Source organism: Ranitomeya variabilis, chromosome 2 (genome assembly GCF_051348905.1).
Source record: "Ranitomeya variabilis isolate aRanVar5 chromosome 2, aRanVar5.hap1, whole genome shotgun sequence".
NCBI classification, from domain to species: domain Eukaryota; kingdom Metazoa; phylum Chordata; class Amphibia; order Anura; family Dendrobatidae; genus Ranitomeya; species Ranitomeya variabilis.
This window is the reverse complement of record NC_135233.1, coordinates 27,240,694-27,256,338: the sequence shown is the minus strand read 5'-3', so window position 1 is coordinate 27,256,338 and position 15,645 is coordinate 27,240,694. Positions and strand designations below refer to the sequence as shown.

At 49.7% G+C, this 15,645-nt stretch overlaps 1 protein-coding gene across 2 annotated transcripts; it reads left to right on the top strand.

Moving 5' to 3' along the window:
* Positions 1 to 3,793: 3,793 nt before the first annotated feature.
* H3-3A (H3.3 histone A) lies at positions 3,794 to 15,344 on the top strand. 2 transcript variants are annotated; one of them, XM_077282166.1, is made up of 4 exons: positions 3,794 to 3,905; positions 8,171 to 8,325; positions 10,790 to 10,943; positions 15,148 to 15,344. In XM_077282166.1, exons 2-4 carry the CDS (start codon positions 8,198 to 8,200, stop codon positions 15,274 to 15,276), a joined length of 411 nt encoding a protein of 136 aa, XP_077138281.1. In that variant the 5' UTR covers positions 3,794 to 3,905; positions 8,171 to 8,197; the 3' UTR covers positions 15,277 to 15,344. The 2 variants fall into 2 exon arrangements, with proteins under 2 accessions (XP_077138281.1, XP_077138280.1); XM_077282165.1 differs by lacking the exon at positions 3,794 to 3,905 and adding an exon at positions 6,628 to 6,876.
* Positions 15,345 to 15,645: the final 301 nt, after the last annotated feature.

Below are 15,645 nucleotides of genomic sequence, written 5' to 3'. Positions count from 1 at the left end.
CTTACCTGTGTAGTCAGCTTTGACAAACTAGGCCTAAAGGCGGAGATATATAAAAACTGGTGCAAGTGGCCTACGGGCCCCGAATCTGCCAGGACTCTCCTGATTGTTGCATAAACTTTGCCCCAAATTGGTTGGGTGGCCTCAAACGGTTCTGTTTTTTTTTTTTTTTTTGGGGGGGGGGTCATCATAAGTAAGACTAAAGGCATACCTCCCAACTTTTGAAGATGGGAAAGAGGGACAAAGTTTGCGGCGCGCGAATTTTAGGCCACGCCTCTGACCACACCCATTCATAATTAGTCACACCCATATCCACGTCCCAAGCACACCCATTTAGCACTGCTGATCACACTGTTTCATATACAATAGTTATAAACAAAAAAATATGGCCACACAGTGCTCCATACTGTATAATGACCACACATGATGCCCCATACTGTATAATGGCCACACATGACGCTCCATACTGTATAATGAACACACATGACGCTCCATACTGTATAATGACCGCATGCATACTGTATAATGGCCGCACATGATGCTCCATACTGTATAATGACCGCACATGATGCTCCATACTGTATAATGACCGCACATGATGCTCCATACTGTATAATGGCCGCACATGATGCTCCATACTGTATAATGACCGCACATGATGCTCCATACTGTATAATGACCGCATGCATACTGTATAATGGCCACACATGATGCTCCATACTGTATAATGAACTCACATGATGCTCCATACTGTATACTGGCTGCACATGATGCTCCATACTGTATAATGACTGCACATGATGCTCCATATTGTATAATGACCGCACATGATGCTCCATACTGTATACTGGCTGCACATGATGCTCCATACTGTATAATGAACACACATGATGCTCCATACTGTATAATGGCCACACATGATGCTCCATATTGTATAATGACCGCACATGATGCTCCATACTGTATAATGACCGCACATGATGCTCCATACTGTATACTGGCCGCACATGATGCTCTATACTGTATAATGACCGCACATGATGCTCCATACTGTATAATGACTGCACATGATGCTCCATACTGTATAATGGCCGCACATGATGCTCCATACTGTATAATGACCGCACATGATGCTCCATACTGTATAATGACCGCACATGATGCTCCATATTGTATAATGACCGCACATGATGCTCCATACTGTATACTGGCCGCACATGATGCTCCATACTGTATAATGACCGCACATGATGCTCCATATTGTATAATGACCACACATGATGCTCCATACTGTATACTGGCTGCACATGATGCTCCATACTGTATAATGACCGCACATGATGCTCCATATTGTATAATGACCGCACATGATGCTCCATACTGTATACTGGCTGCACATGATGCTCCATACTGTATAATGACTGCACATGATGCTCCATATTGTATAATGACCACACATGATGCTCCATACTGTATACTGGCTGCACATGATGCTCCATATTGTATAATGACCGCACATGATGCTCCATACTGTATAATGACTGCACATGATGCTTCATACTGTATAATGACCCCACATGATGCTCCATACTGTATAATGACTGCACATGATGCTCCATACTGTATAATGACCGCACATGATGCTCCATATTGTATAATGACCACACATGATGCTCCATACTGTATACTGGCTGCACATGATGCTCCATACTGTATAATGACTGCACATGATGCTTCATACTGTATAATGACCCCACATGATGCTCCATACTGTATTATGGCCACAGTTCTCCATACTGTATAATGACATACAGGCACGCAGCTCACACACATGCAGCATCACACACACAGTATCACACATACACACGCAGCATCACAAACGCAGCTCACAAACACATGCAGCTTTGACACAAATGCATCACACATGCAGCCATCACACACACACACAGCCATCACACACACACGCAGTCATCACATACACACACGCAGCCATCACACACACACACAGCCATCACACACACACGCAGTCATCACACACACACGCAGTCATCACACACACGCAGTCATCACACACACGCAGCCATCACACACACACGCAGCCATCACACACACATGCAGCCATCACACACACACGCAGCCATCACACACACACGCAGCCATCACACACACACACGCAGCCATCACACACATGCAGCCATCACACACACACACGCAGCCATCACACACACCCAGCCATCACACACACACACCCAGCCATCACACACACACACCCAGCCATCACACACACACACTCAGCCATCACACACACACACCCAGCCATCACACACACACACCCAGCCATCACACACACCCAGCCATCACACACACACACCCAGCCATCACACACACACACCCAGCCATCACACACACCCAGCCATCACACACACACACCCAGCCATCACACACACACACCCAGCCATCACACACACCCAGCCATCACACACACACACCCAGCCATCACACACACACACCCAGCCATCACACACACACACCCAGCCATCAGTCGGGAGGAGACCCAGCATGTATAAGAAAAAAAAAACAGCCACAAACCTAAGCTACTCAGGTGCCGCCCCCTGCATTGTCCCTGCCCTAGGCACGGGCTGGCTGTCAAAATCAGGACAGTCCCGCGGGATCCGGGACGGTTGGGAGGTATGCTAAAGGTCTCTATTGTACTAACACCAACGTAGGAAAGAAGGGAAAATGGAGCCTGTTGCCCACGACGACCAACTAGGCCGCTGCTTTCATTTTCTAAATGGAACCATGAAAATAAAAGGAGGACTGAGGCCTTCCACTTTATCTTTAGTAGTAGAATTATGGTTGCCAATAGACCTCACCTAATGTAAATAGGGCATGCTGTCACTTTTAGTTCCATCACTGAGGAAAAGAGGGCCTGACCATAGGGCGCCTTAAATTAATGGCCGTGACTCCCATCACTTTGTGTAGCCATCTAAGGCTACGTTCACATTTGCGTTGTTGGGCGCAGCGTCGTCGACACAACGCATGTCAAACGCATACACAACGCAGCGTTTTTTGACGCATGCGTTGTCCTATACAATTGAAGATCCAAAACGCCCCCCCAAAAAAATACATTTAGTCAAAAGGCGCATGCGTCAAAAAACGCGGCTCAACGCAGGCAACTGCGCCCTATGCGTTTTCCATAAACACTAATGTGTTTTGTTTTTTGGGGCATTTACGACGCAGGTGCGTTGTATGCGTTTTTCTTCGGAAATGTGACGCATCAAAACTGCAACCTGTAGCGTCGTCCGCGCCCTGTCTGTGGCGCCAAAAAAATGCATGCGTCATACAACGCATGAGAACGCATACCAGCGCATTTCCATGCGCCCCCCATGTTAAAGATAGGGGCGCATGACGCATGCGTCGGTATGCGTCGACGACGCTGCGCCCAACAGCGCAAATGTGAACGTAGCCTAATAGAAGAGCGGGGTAAAGTCACATGACTTATTTCAGGGCGCAATCCCTGTTTTGGCTGTGAAGTGATGGATGTCTATGGATAAGGTGGAGAGTATATATAGTCTGGTCTAGGGTCTCAATTACTTTAGGGGTCTTTTATATAAAACTCTCCCCTTTTAGCTGTCAATACATGCCGCCAGAATATGGCAGTAAAGCATTTCCCCGGGGGCGTGCATTCCGCCATATTGTTTTGTGCTATAGCCATGGGTTAGTTATGTATCGTCCTTCGAGTGGCGCCATCACTTGGCAGTTTTTTTGTGCCTATTATTACAGGCCTCATAGTCGTGTGCATGCGGTGCCAGGTGTCAGTTACACAGCGGTGGCGTGCGACTCCGGGCGACAGTTTAACCGCAGCAGACGTGTATCAGACATCGGTGTGCGGTCCAAGCAGTGGTCAGGTATGGGGGACTGTGTGTATGAAAGCCTGGTGTGACCTTCGGGCATATAAAGTGTGAAAATCTCCAGGTGTATACAATGGACATATCCATAAATCTCTATATTCTTTAAACATCCATCTAGCCGTAAGTGAAATTTACCAATATGGGCCTGAGCTGCAATACCATACACAGCCTATGGATCAGAGAGGCGCTGTGCAGGATGAAACGCCAAAGCGTTACAGTGCTCTATCCTTCCAAGATGGTGTTTGGGTTTGAAAACCTTTGTGTGTCAGGCGGGAGTAGTGCGCAGCCCCTGTGTGTCAGGCGGGAGTAGTGCGCAGCCCCTGTGTGTCAGGCGGGAGCAGTGCGCAGCCCGTGTGTCAGGCGGGAGTAGTGCGCAGCCCCTGTGCGTCAGGCGGGAGTGGTGTGCAGTCCTCATGTGTCAGGCAGTAGTAGTGTGCAGTCCTCGTGTGTCAGGCAGTGGTAGTGTACAGTCCCTGTGTGTCAGGTAGTGGTAGTGTGCAGTCCTCGTGTGTCAGGCAGGAGTAGTGTGCAGTCCTCGTGTGTCAGGCAGCAGTAGTGTGCAGTCCCTGTGTGTCAGGCAGCGGTAGTGTGCAGTCCCTGTGTGTCAGGCAGTAGTGTGCAGTCCCTGTGTGTCAGGCAGTAGTGTGCAGTCCCTGTGTGTCAGGCAGTGGTAGTGTGCAGTCCCTGTGTGTCAGGCAGTGGTAGTGTGCAGTCCTCGTGTGTCAGGCAGCAGTAGTGTGCAGTCCCTGTGTGTCAGGCAGTGGTAGTGTGCAGTCCCTGTGTGTCAGGCAGTGGTAGTGTGCAGTCCCTGTGTGTCAGGCAGTGGTAGTGTGCAGTCCCTGTGTGTCAGGCAGTGGTAGTGTGCAGTCCTCATGTGTCAGGCAGTGGTAGTGTGCAGTCCTCGTGTGTCAGGCAGTGGTAGTGTGCAGTCCCTGTGTGTCAGGCAGTGGTAGTGTGCAGTCCCTGTGTGTCAGGCAGTAGTAGTGTGCAGTCCCTGTGTGTCAGGCGGTAGTAGTGTGCAGTCCCTGTGTCAGGCAGTAGTAGTGTGCAGTCCCTGTGTGTCAGGCGGTAGTAGTGTGCAGTCCCTGTGTCAGGCAGTGGTAGTGTGCAGTCCCTGTGTCAGGCAGTGGTAGTGTGCAGTCCCTGTGTGTCAGGCAGTGGTAGTGTGCAGTCCTCGTGTGTCAGGCAGTGGTAGTGTGCAGTCCTCGTGTGTCAGGCAGTGGTAGTGTGCAGTCCTCGTGTGTCAGGCAGTGGTAGTGTGCAGTCCCTGTGTGTCAGGCAGTGGTAGTGTGCAGTCCCTGTGTGTCAGGCAGTAGTAGTGTGCAGTCCCTGTGTGTCAGGCAGTGGTAGTGTGCAGTCCCTGTGTGTCAGGCGGTAGTAGTGTGCAGTCCTCGTGTGTCAGGCAGTAGTAGTGTGCAGTCCCTGTGTGTCAGACAGTAGTAGTGTGCAGTCCCTGTGTGTCAGGCAGTAGTAGTGTGCAGTCCCTGTGTGTCAGGCAGTAGTAGTGTGCAGTCCTCGTGTGTCAGGCAGTGTGCAGTCCTCGTGTGTCAGGCAGTGGTAGTGTGCAGTCCCTGTGTGTCAGGCAGTAGTGTGCAGTCCTCGTGTGTCAGGCAGTGTGCAGTCCTCGTGTGTCAGGCAGTGGTAGTGTGCAGTCCCTGTGTGTCAGGCGGTAGTAGTGTGCAGTCCTCGTGTGTCAGGCAGTGTGCAGTCCTCGTGCGTCAGGCAGTGGTAGTGTGCAGTCCCTGTGTGTCAGGCAGTAGTAGTGTGCAGTCCCTGTGTGTCAGGCAGTGGTAGTGTGCAGTCCCTGTGTGTCAGGCAGTGGTAGTGTGCAGTCCTCGTGTGTCAGGCAGTGGTAGTGTGCAGTCCCTGTGTGTCAGTCAGTAGTAGTGTGCAGTCCCTGTGTGTCAGGCAGTAGTAGTGTGCAGTCCCTGTGTGTCAGGCAGTGGTAGTGTGCAGTCCTCGTGTGTCAGGCGGTAGTAGTATGCAGTCCCTGTGTGTCAGTCAGTAGTAATGTGCAGTCCCTGTGTGTCAGGCAGCGGTAGTGTGCAGTCCCTGTGTGTCAGGCAGTAGTAGTGTGCAGTCCCTGTGTGTCAGGCAGTAGTAGTGTGCAGTCCTCGTGTGTCAGGCAGTGGTAGTGTGCAGTCCCTGTGTGTCAGGCGGTAGTAGTGTGCAGTCCTCGTGTGTCAGGCAGTGTGCAGTCCTCGTGCGTCAGGCAGTGGTAGTGTGCAGTCCCTGTGTGTCAGGCAGTAGTAGTGTGCAGTCCTCGTGTGTCAGGCAGTAGTACTGTGCAGTCCCTGTGTGTCAGGCAGTGGTAGTGTGCAGTCCCTGTGTGTCAGGCAGTGGTAGTGTGCAGTCCCTGTGTGTCAGGCAGTGGCAGTGTGCAGTCCTCGTGTGTCAGGCGGTAGTAGTGTGCAGTCCCTGTGTGTCAGGCAGTGGTAGTGTGCAGTCCCTGTGTGTCAGGCAGTAGTAGTGTGCAGTCCCTGTGTGTCAGGCGGTAGTAGTGTGCAGTCCCTGTGTGTCAGGCAGTGGTAGTGTGCAGTCCCTGTGTGTCAGGCAGTGGTAGTGTGCAGTCCTCGTGTGTCAGGCGGGAGTAGTGCGCAGCCCCTGTGTGTCAGGCAGTGGTAGTGTGCAGTCCCTGTGTGTCAGGCAGTAGTAGTGTGCAGTCCCTGTGTGTCAGGCAGTGGTAGTGTGCAGTCCCTATGTGTCAGGCAGTGGTAGTGTGCAGTCCCTGTGTGTCAGGCAGTGGCAGTGTGCAGTCCTCGTGTGTCAGGCGGTAGTAGTGTGCAGCAGGAGCATGTCTTTGTGTTTGTACACACTCTCTCCCGGCTGGGCCTTCCCTCCATTGTGCCTGATTGGCCGCCGCTCGGTGAGGCAGCTTCTCAGCAGGGCTTGTGGGACACACCAATGTCAGCCATTTTTCAATTGTGTTTGCAGCCAGCAGCCTGTGCTCTCTCAGCTCGCGGGGAAGGTAAGTTTTTAGTTGCAATTCCCTGACCCCAAACCGGACACAAAGCTCCCGAAACCGACCCCCGATCACTGCCCTCCCTGCCCGGGCTCCCCCCAGCCCCCTCCCGACCCCCCATACAAACTTTTTGGGGCTGCAAATCCGGAGAGTGCCGCTGCCCCTGCCTCAGACAAGGAGCTGCCTGCCCTGCTTTTTCTCCTCACTACCCGGGGCTCCTTTATTCGACAGAATCCCCCAGTCCTGCAGCTGCTGCCCCCCCAGACCAGCACCAAGCTGCCCCTGACACCCCACTCTAACAGGTTGGGCTTCCCCTGGGCTCTGTACTGTGGAGGAAAGTGCCTAAAAACCGCTGCAAACTGCCCCCCAATGTCCCCGTGCTCCCCGGTTGCTGAGCTTCACCATCTTGTCTTCCTCAGTCTGGTCACCATGTTTATTTCCCTATAGCGGCTGCCACACGGAGCACAGGGCGCCCAGGCTCCAGGACTGGGGGGCACTCGCTATTTTTGGGCTCCCCCCTTCACCCCCCCTGCCCCTCTGTGCCCCCCCCCCCGGGGGGTTTATTTCCCCACGCGCCGCTTGTTACATTGTATCCGCTGGAGATTGTTACATTGTATCAGTTTGGAACGTTCAGGAGTCGCCGCAGCTTCCAGCCCCCGCTCACTGCTTCCCCCACTTTCCACCCCTGCACCCCCAAAGTGCACTGCTCAGACCCCCAAATACTGACTGCTGGGTGTTTATGGGGGGGTCTGCTAGTACCTGGATGATTTTGCAGCAGCTGGGACCTGCCTGATGGGGGAGGGGTGGCTGCAAAGTGGCATTGCCCTGCATTTTGCCCTTCCAGAGGGGGGTGGCAGGGATCTGCACCCACAGTATGTGGGGGCTTTGTCCTCATTAGGGGGCTTTTTTATTTTCTGTAGGGGGGGGGGCTACGCTTTAGTTAATTCATTATTTTGTACATCTGGCAGTCCTTTTATCTGGGGGACAATCAGTATTGGGGGTCTTTATACTGCACCCAGGATCTCTTTATTGGGGGAGGGGGTTTATTATGGGGTCAGTGCAGTTGCTGCCCCCATTTTTTTTTCTTTTTGTTTTTGTCAATGATGATGGGAGGAGATCAGGATCGTGCAGCGCCACAGTTTAAAAACCGGTCATGTTAGGTGAATGGGATGCGGAGCAAAGCTGGAGACGAGTGTTTCTTCCCTCCTGCCACCAAATAATCTGCTCTTCTGTTTCTGCCCCTTCCTCCTCCTCCTCCTCCTCCTCCTCCTCCTGTTTCCTCTGGGGGGTGGATGAACAGGTTTAGGACTCCTCTGTTGTCTACACCATGGCTCGTACCAAGCAGACAGCCCGTAAATCCACCGGTGGGAAAGCCCCCAGGAAGCAGCTGGCGACTAAAGCAGCAAGGAAGAGCGCGCCCTCTACTGGAGGGGTGAAGAAACCACATCGTTACAGGTAAATAAAAACAAAACAAGGCTGATCGCTGCGCATGCGTGCACCAACTCAATCAATGCATACTGAAAATCCGCACAGATGGCTCCTATTTTAATTAAATAAAACAAAAACAAACCTGTTTTGCTGCATTGATTGCATTAATGACTGGTTGCATTAGGAATGATTTTACATTTTGATCTATTTATATTTTTTAAGTTTGTGCAAATGTTTATGCGCATTTTATTTTGCATGCATGCTTCTGGTGGTGAGCTCTGCTCGGTGCGTTGATTAGGGGGGGACATTAAAGGGTTAAAAATAAAAGGGTCCCCTTCTCTTCCTGGAGTTCAGAAGCACCGTGGGAAGATGCAAATGTGCATCATTGATTTAGTTTATTGCTGATCTATATAATTTTTTTTAATTATCATTTTTGGGTGTTTTGGGGTTATTTTATTTATTTTTTTTTAATATATATAAATATTGCATAGATTTAAGCAGAGTGCATTGGTGTCAGTTGGGTGTATTAGTCTCATCGCCGGTGATGTGGACTCGGAGTGTCCTTTGAATATCCTGCACGGATAGGTTGGGGGCGGGGAGGTCGTTGCTCTCACTCGTTTCCCCGGTCCGTTGGTGTTGGCACGGTGCCCGCCTTCTCCGGCACACAGTGACTGCACTTCCACAGAGCGGCCGCTAGAGGGCAGGGGCGTTCTGGCTGCTTTAGACTTAATGCTGCTTTAACCCGTTAGATGCTGGAGGAAGTTACTTACCAGTAACGTGAAACAACCATAATTATACTGCTTATGTCTGAATTATATTTCTGTCCAATCCAAGCTGTATTATACTCCAGAGCTGCACTCACTATTCTGCTGGTGCAGTCACTGTGTACATACATTACATTACTGATCCTGAGTTACCTCCTGTATTTTACTCCAGAGCTGCGCTCACTATTCTGCTGGTGCAGTCACTGTGTACATACATTATATTACTGCTATATTACAGCTCTGGGGTATAATACAGGATGTAACTCAGGATCAGTAATGTAATGTATGTACACAGTGACTGCACCAGCAGAATAGTGAATGCAGCTCTGGAGTATAATACAGGTTGTAACTCAGGATCAGTAATGTACATGGTGAGTGCATCTCGTTGTTTCCTGCCCGGTCATAGATCTGACATTACTATATTGATCCTTGGTGTTCTGTACATTTAGCTGATGTACTTTGACGTTTATGGTGGTCATATTGGCAGTAGCGCAGGGTCTATGGTCCTATTATCGGTGCAGTCAGTGACCCCCATCCTCCATGAGGCAGGAAACCTTCACTCCCATTTTCTTCATCTAGGGAAGCCATGTTTATATCACTGGGTCTGTCCGGCAGAGCTCAGTCTGTGTAATCTGCCTGCAGAGCAGTGAATCTATGAATGGACCCGGCTGCTGATGGGCTGAGTGCTGGGAGCTCCAACTCTTCCATGTTAATGCGTTATTGGAAAGAAGATCTCTGCTTGCTGTCAGTAAATTGGCACATTCCTATCCATTCAGAGACTGAGCAGACAGTTCTGGTCACACAAGTGAAGGTTTGCTTCACCTATTGGTGCCGTCAGTGGCGTTCATTCTACCAGTGCGGTGCCATTTCTGCACACATTAAATAAATTACTTGTTTAACATATGTTGTCAGATCACTGAGGGATCAGATTACAACTGTAGGGGGAGGCACCAACTCAGACAAATGGTGGTGAGGCTTTTAAGTAAGTGTTTCTCACCCCAGTGTTGGAATCACAGCTACACTGCTCAGTACTGCTGTATAATGTCCTCCATGCTGCTGCTTCGGAATATGTGCGTCATAGAACAAGAATCCCTCATGTCTGTGTGCCCTGTGTATGGCAGGCATCTTCACCCCACTAGCTCAGAGACAACTGAAAATTAGAGTCCGCAGAGGGGAAAAGTGGTGAAATGCAGGATACAAGTCATGTACTGTCCAGAATTGGCGTTCTTCCTCATGTTCACACAGAGGACAGCAGAATAGGTTGATATTGGCCCCAGGACCTCTTAATCATTCATATAACTGTCGCGTTCAGTTTTCCGGGATAATGCCGATGTAACACAGGCCCTAAAATTCCCCTGAAACGCTTGTACCCTATTTATTCTGCACAAATTTGCCCCCTTAAAGGGGTTGTGAAGAATAAAAATAAAGGTGCCACTCCCCTCCACAGGTTGGGTTTGGTATTGCAGCTCAGTCCCATTCAATTCCATTAAGCTGATCTGCAATACCAGGCCCAACCACTGGACAAGGGAGGCGCTGTTTGTAGAATTAAGTGGCCATGGTCTTTTTTTTCTTTTCTTTTTTGTGTTAGCAATTTTTCAATGTTCTAAGTTCTCTGACAGAAGCCAGGCTCTTTAAAAAGAACTGAAGTATATTAGGAGTTTTTTGACTGTGCAGTTTGCGCACCGTATGCTGTGATTTCACACTCATTTTCCCTTGTTGTCTTTAAGGCCGGGTACTGTCGCTCTCCGTGAGATCAGACGTTACCAGAAGTCCACTGAGTTGCTGATTCGCAAACTCCCGTTCCAGCGTCTGGTCCGTGAAATCGCTCAGGACTTTAAAACAGACTTGCGCTTCCAGAGCGCTGCTATCGGTGCTTTGCAGGTAAGTTTGTTAACTTCCACATTCTCCCCCCCCTTCCTCTTTTTATTTTTTTATTTTTTCTACAGGTTCTGGTTAAAGGGAACCTGTCACCCTTTCCCCCAAACCCCCCCCCAAGCGTTTTTAACTAAAAGAGCCACCTTGTGCAGCACTAATGCTGCATTCTGTCAAGGTGGCTTTCCCCCCCGACACAGACGCACCACAGCCGTCACTCAGGGCCTCCGGGCTCCTCCTCCTCTTCCTTAATTAGCCCGGCGCCTGCGTTGTAAGTTCTTTAGAACGTACAGCGCAGGCGCCGGGGACACTAATGAAGGAAGAGGAGGAGGAGCCCGGAGGCCCTGAGTGACGGCTGTGGTGCGTCTGTGTCGGGGGGGAAAGACCTGCCCCCTGACAAATTCGAGGTATGAGGGACGCATTATAAAAGCGATAATTGCAGCGTTGGCAGGGACCAGAACTAAAAGAGCCACCTTGACAGAATGCAGCATTAGTGCTGCTTAAGGTGGCTCTTTTAGTTAGACGCCTGGGGGGGTGACAGGTTCCCTTTAAGTTCAGTCCTCCACTGTTTCAGCCCTTGAGTCTATGTATATTAGGCAAAACAAAAAGTTGCTTGATTTTTGCAGGTTTTCAATTAGAACATGCATTATGCTTCAGAGCTGCAGTCACAGTTCTGCTGCTTCGTTGGAAACAATCAAGAAGCCGGAGAAACATCCCTGATGGCTTGACCAAGATCAGATAATTTTGTTGTGCTTGTTGTAGAGGTGTCGCATTCACTAATGAATATCACACAGTGGTTGCACCAGCAGAATAGTGAGTGCAGCTCTGGAGTATAATACAGGAGGTAACTCAGGATCAGTAATGTAATGTATGTACACAGTGACTGCACCAGCAGAATAGTGAGTGCAGCTCTGGGGTATAATACAGGATGTAACTCAGGATCAGTAATGTAATTTATGTACACAGTGACTGCACCAGCAGAATAGTGAGTGCAGCTCTGGGGTATATTACTAAGTTATTGTCATATGATAGATGTAAAAGGCACGGAATACTAGTTTCTCTTGTAATGGCCCCTGGCCTCATCCTTCCCTGTTTGCAGGGGTCCTGGAAGTCAGAGCCATCCTTATCGGCTGTGATAGGACTATTCCCTTCTAATATTTTCTCACTCGGGCAACTATGTGCTACTGTTATTTTAACAAGATTATTGCATACTGATTGGCTCCTGGATCCATAGCTTATTTTGCAGCAGTAATGTAATAACCCAACCTGCTGCTTGCATCGTATAAGTTACACTTGTAAATTGTCTGCAGTGTGCGGCTTTAATCATTTCAGCCCTTCTATATTTTGGATTTTATTAAAATAGCCCGGGGCCTTTGTCTGTGAAGCGAGAACCTTCTCTGCACATTGTGCTGGACTCCGCTCAGCTGATTGATATTCACGACAGCCTCCTTCCCGCAGCCACAGGGAGGCAGAGTCTCAGACCCGAACATAGAAACTTAGTAGTAGCCAATGGCTGCAGTGTTAATTTTTCTTGGGCAAAACAAATGTTGCAGATGTTGGTCACACACATGTCATAGCCACTGCAGACTATACCATGCCCCTATTTTTAAAATAAATTTTGTACAATAATTAGATAATTTCTACTGGCCCGGCCCCTCTGTCCTCCGACGATCTGCTGGTTGCACCTGGCCCGGCCCCTCTGTCCTCCGACGATCTGCTGGTTGTCACTGGCCCAGCCCCTCTGTCCTCCGACGATCTGCTGGTTGCACCTGGCCCGGCCCCTCTGTCCTCCGACGATCTGCTGGTTGTCACTGGCCCGGCCCCTCTGTCCTCCGACGATCTGCTGGTTGCACCTGGCCCGGCCCCTCTGTCCTCCGACGATCTGCTGGTTGCCACTGGCTCGGCCCCTCTGTCCTCCGACGATCTGCTGGTTGCACCTGGCCCGGCCCCTCTGTCCTCCGACAATCTGCTGGTTGTCACTGGCCCGGCCCCTCTGTCCTCCGACGATCTGCTGGTTGCACCTGGCCCGGCCCCTCTGTCCTCCGACGATCTGCTGGTTGCACCTGGCCCGGCCCCTCTGTCCTCCGACGATCTGCTGGTTGTCACTGGCCCGGCCCCTCTGTCCTCCGACGATCTGCTGGTTGCACCTGGCCCGGCCCCTCTGTCCTCCGACGATCTGCTGGTTGCCACTGGCTCGGCCCCTCTGTCCTCCGACGATCTGCTGGTTGCACCTGGCCCGGCCCCTCTGTCCTCCGACAATCTGCTGGTTGTCACTGGCCCGGCCCCTCTGTCCTCCGACGATCTGCTGGTTGCACCTGGCCCGGCCCCTCTGTCCTCCGACGATCTGCTTGTTGCACCTGGCCCGGCCCCTCTGTCCTCCGACGATCTGCTGGTTGCACCTGGCCCGGCCCCTCTGTCCTCCGACGATCTGCTGGTTGCACCTGGCCCGGCCCCTCTGTCCTCCGACGATCTGCTGGTTGTCACTAGTGCCGGCCCCTCTGTCCTCCGACGATCTGCTGGTTGCACCTGGCCCGGCCCCTCTGTCCTCCGACGATCTGCTGGTTGTCACTGGTCCGGCCCCTCTGTCCTCCCACGATCTGCTGGTTGTCACTGGGCCAGCCCCTCTGTCCTCCGACGATCTGCTGGTTGCCACTGGCTCGGCCCTCCTGGGGAAGAGAAGTGGCCACTGCAGGAGAAATGTGTTAGTACAGTGTGGGCATTGGCTGTTTTTGCCAGAGCCACTGGCTTGTGTAGCTTATAGAGGGGGATATCAGGCAGAGGACGTCCATAACATCCATATGCACTAATAGGATGTGAATTAGTAGTTCTTTTTATATCTCTGGAACTCGTCTTTACACACATAAGACCATTCTCATTCAATTTTCCATCTCTTTAATTATCCGTGAGAGCCTCATCCATTAACTATTTAAGCAATTCAGGAGAATAATTAGTTGTTAAATTCTCCCCGTGCCAAACAGATGAGCATAATAATGAAAATAATTACTCAAGTTCTTCTGAGCAGATAACTTCACGCGACGGTGAAGTGCATTGTTTACTTAACCAATTTTAAAATCTATATTTTTCCGGGTCAGGCTAATACTTTAGCTTCCAAATAACACCATTGTATAAAATCTCCATCCTCACGAGCTGTTGGTGGCACTGCCATGCACATCCTCTAGGGGGCAGAGTTGTTTTTTTTTGTTGGTTAAAATCCGCTTCTGGTTCAAAAAATTTGCGCTGCTTTAAAGAAAAGGAAAAAAAAAACAAAACTCCCTTTTTTTTTCAAGCAAATGTATAATCAGAAAAGGACATATTGCTTAAATAAAGGTTTTGTGCTGCTTGTTTACTTTTGGCAGTTTTTTTTTATTTTTATCATTTTCAGTCCCACTGTTCCCGAGTAATCCAGTTTATGTAGTGTGTGTTTTTTTTTTTTTTTTTTGTTTGTTTTTACTTTCTTCTCAATTCACCATTCCATTTGAGGTATGGCTCTTTTTTTATTGGAAATAATTGTGTTTTTTAGAAAGAGGGTGTTGCTCACAGGATCCTTAGGGGCGTGCATTTATGCCGCTTTGCATAATTAAAGAGAACATGTTGCCATCCGATCTGCAGGCATCATGTCCTAGAGCAGTGTAGTGTCCCCCAACTGCGGTCCTCTAGAGTCACTAACTGGTCATGTTTTCAGCATTTCCTTAGTATTTCCCAGGTGATAATTAAATCACCTGGATTGGCGAGAATTCCATCACCTGGGAAATACTAAGGAAATGTTGAAAACATCACCTGTTGGTGGCTTTAGAGGACCGTAGATGAGGAGGAACGCGATTCTCGAGCATGGGGAGCAGATCAGCTTGATGTGTAGTTTTGTGAGATAAGACTCAGTATAACCTGAATTTTAATCAGGGGTGTACCAGTCGTGGTTGCAGAAAGCGCGATAGTGAATGGGCTCTTGCAGGAGGTGGGCTGCCGACATCAGCAACTGTTTCAGCTGGGTGTTTGGGGGGATATTAAGGAAACCAGGATGGGGGGGGGAAATGGATTACTCTGGAGAGCAGCTGGAATAAAGTATAATCAGAAACTGGTGCTGAGCTTCCGACCACATCACTGCCGTAACAAATACCTGCAAGTAATCGTTTTATGTTCCTGTCTATTATTGCTTTATGATGGCGCATTGTTCTGTGTATCAGCCTGACTGATGTTTGTCCCCTTTTGTCCTTAGGAGGCTAGCGAGGCTTACCTGGTCGGCCTGTTTGAAGACACCAACTTGTGCGCCATCCACGCCAAACGCGTCACGATTATGCCAAAAGACATCCAGCTAGCACGCCGCATACGCGGAGAACGCGCTTAAAAAAACAAAAACATACCCTGAAAATTCCTATCTTGTTATCTACAAATCCGAAAACAAAAAAAAATAAATCTCTTCTTCCTTGTAATTGGTAGTTTGAGCGTTAGATATATATTTTTTTTCTCCATGGGGTTACAAAGGTACCTAAATATATGGTTGTGAATGGAAATGTAGGGGACAGGTTCAGGAGGTGTGGGAAAACTTCTTCCATTTTTATTTTATCCTTCTTTTTTTTTTTTTTTCCTTCTCAAAAGCGGGGTGACATCCTACATTCACCGTGTATCCGTCACCCTTAACACTGCCTAGGCAGCCATTTTATGAGCTGAATTTCACAGTCAGCCTGAAATTCAACAGGAACCCGAGACCCTTCAT

Coding starts and splice junctions, on each gene's coding strand:
- H3-3A (XM_077282166.1), top strand. CDS start 8,198: ATGGCTCGTACCAAGCAGACAGCCCGTAAATCCACCGGTGGGAAAGCC. Junction 8,326..10,789: donor AAGAAACCACATCGTTACAG/GTAAATAAAAAC, acceptor GTTGTCTTTAAG/GCCGGGTACTGTCGCTCTCC. Junction 10,944..15,147: donor CTGCTATCGGTGCTTTGCAG/GTAAGTTTGTTA, acceptor TTTTGTCCTTAG/GAGGCTAGCGAGGCTTACCT.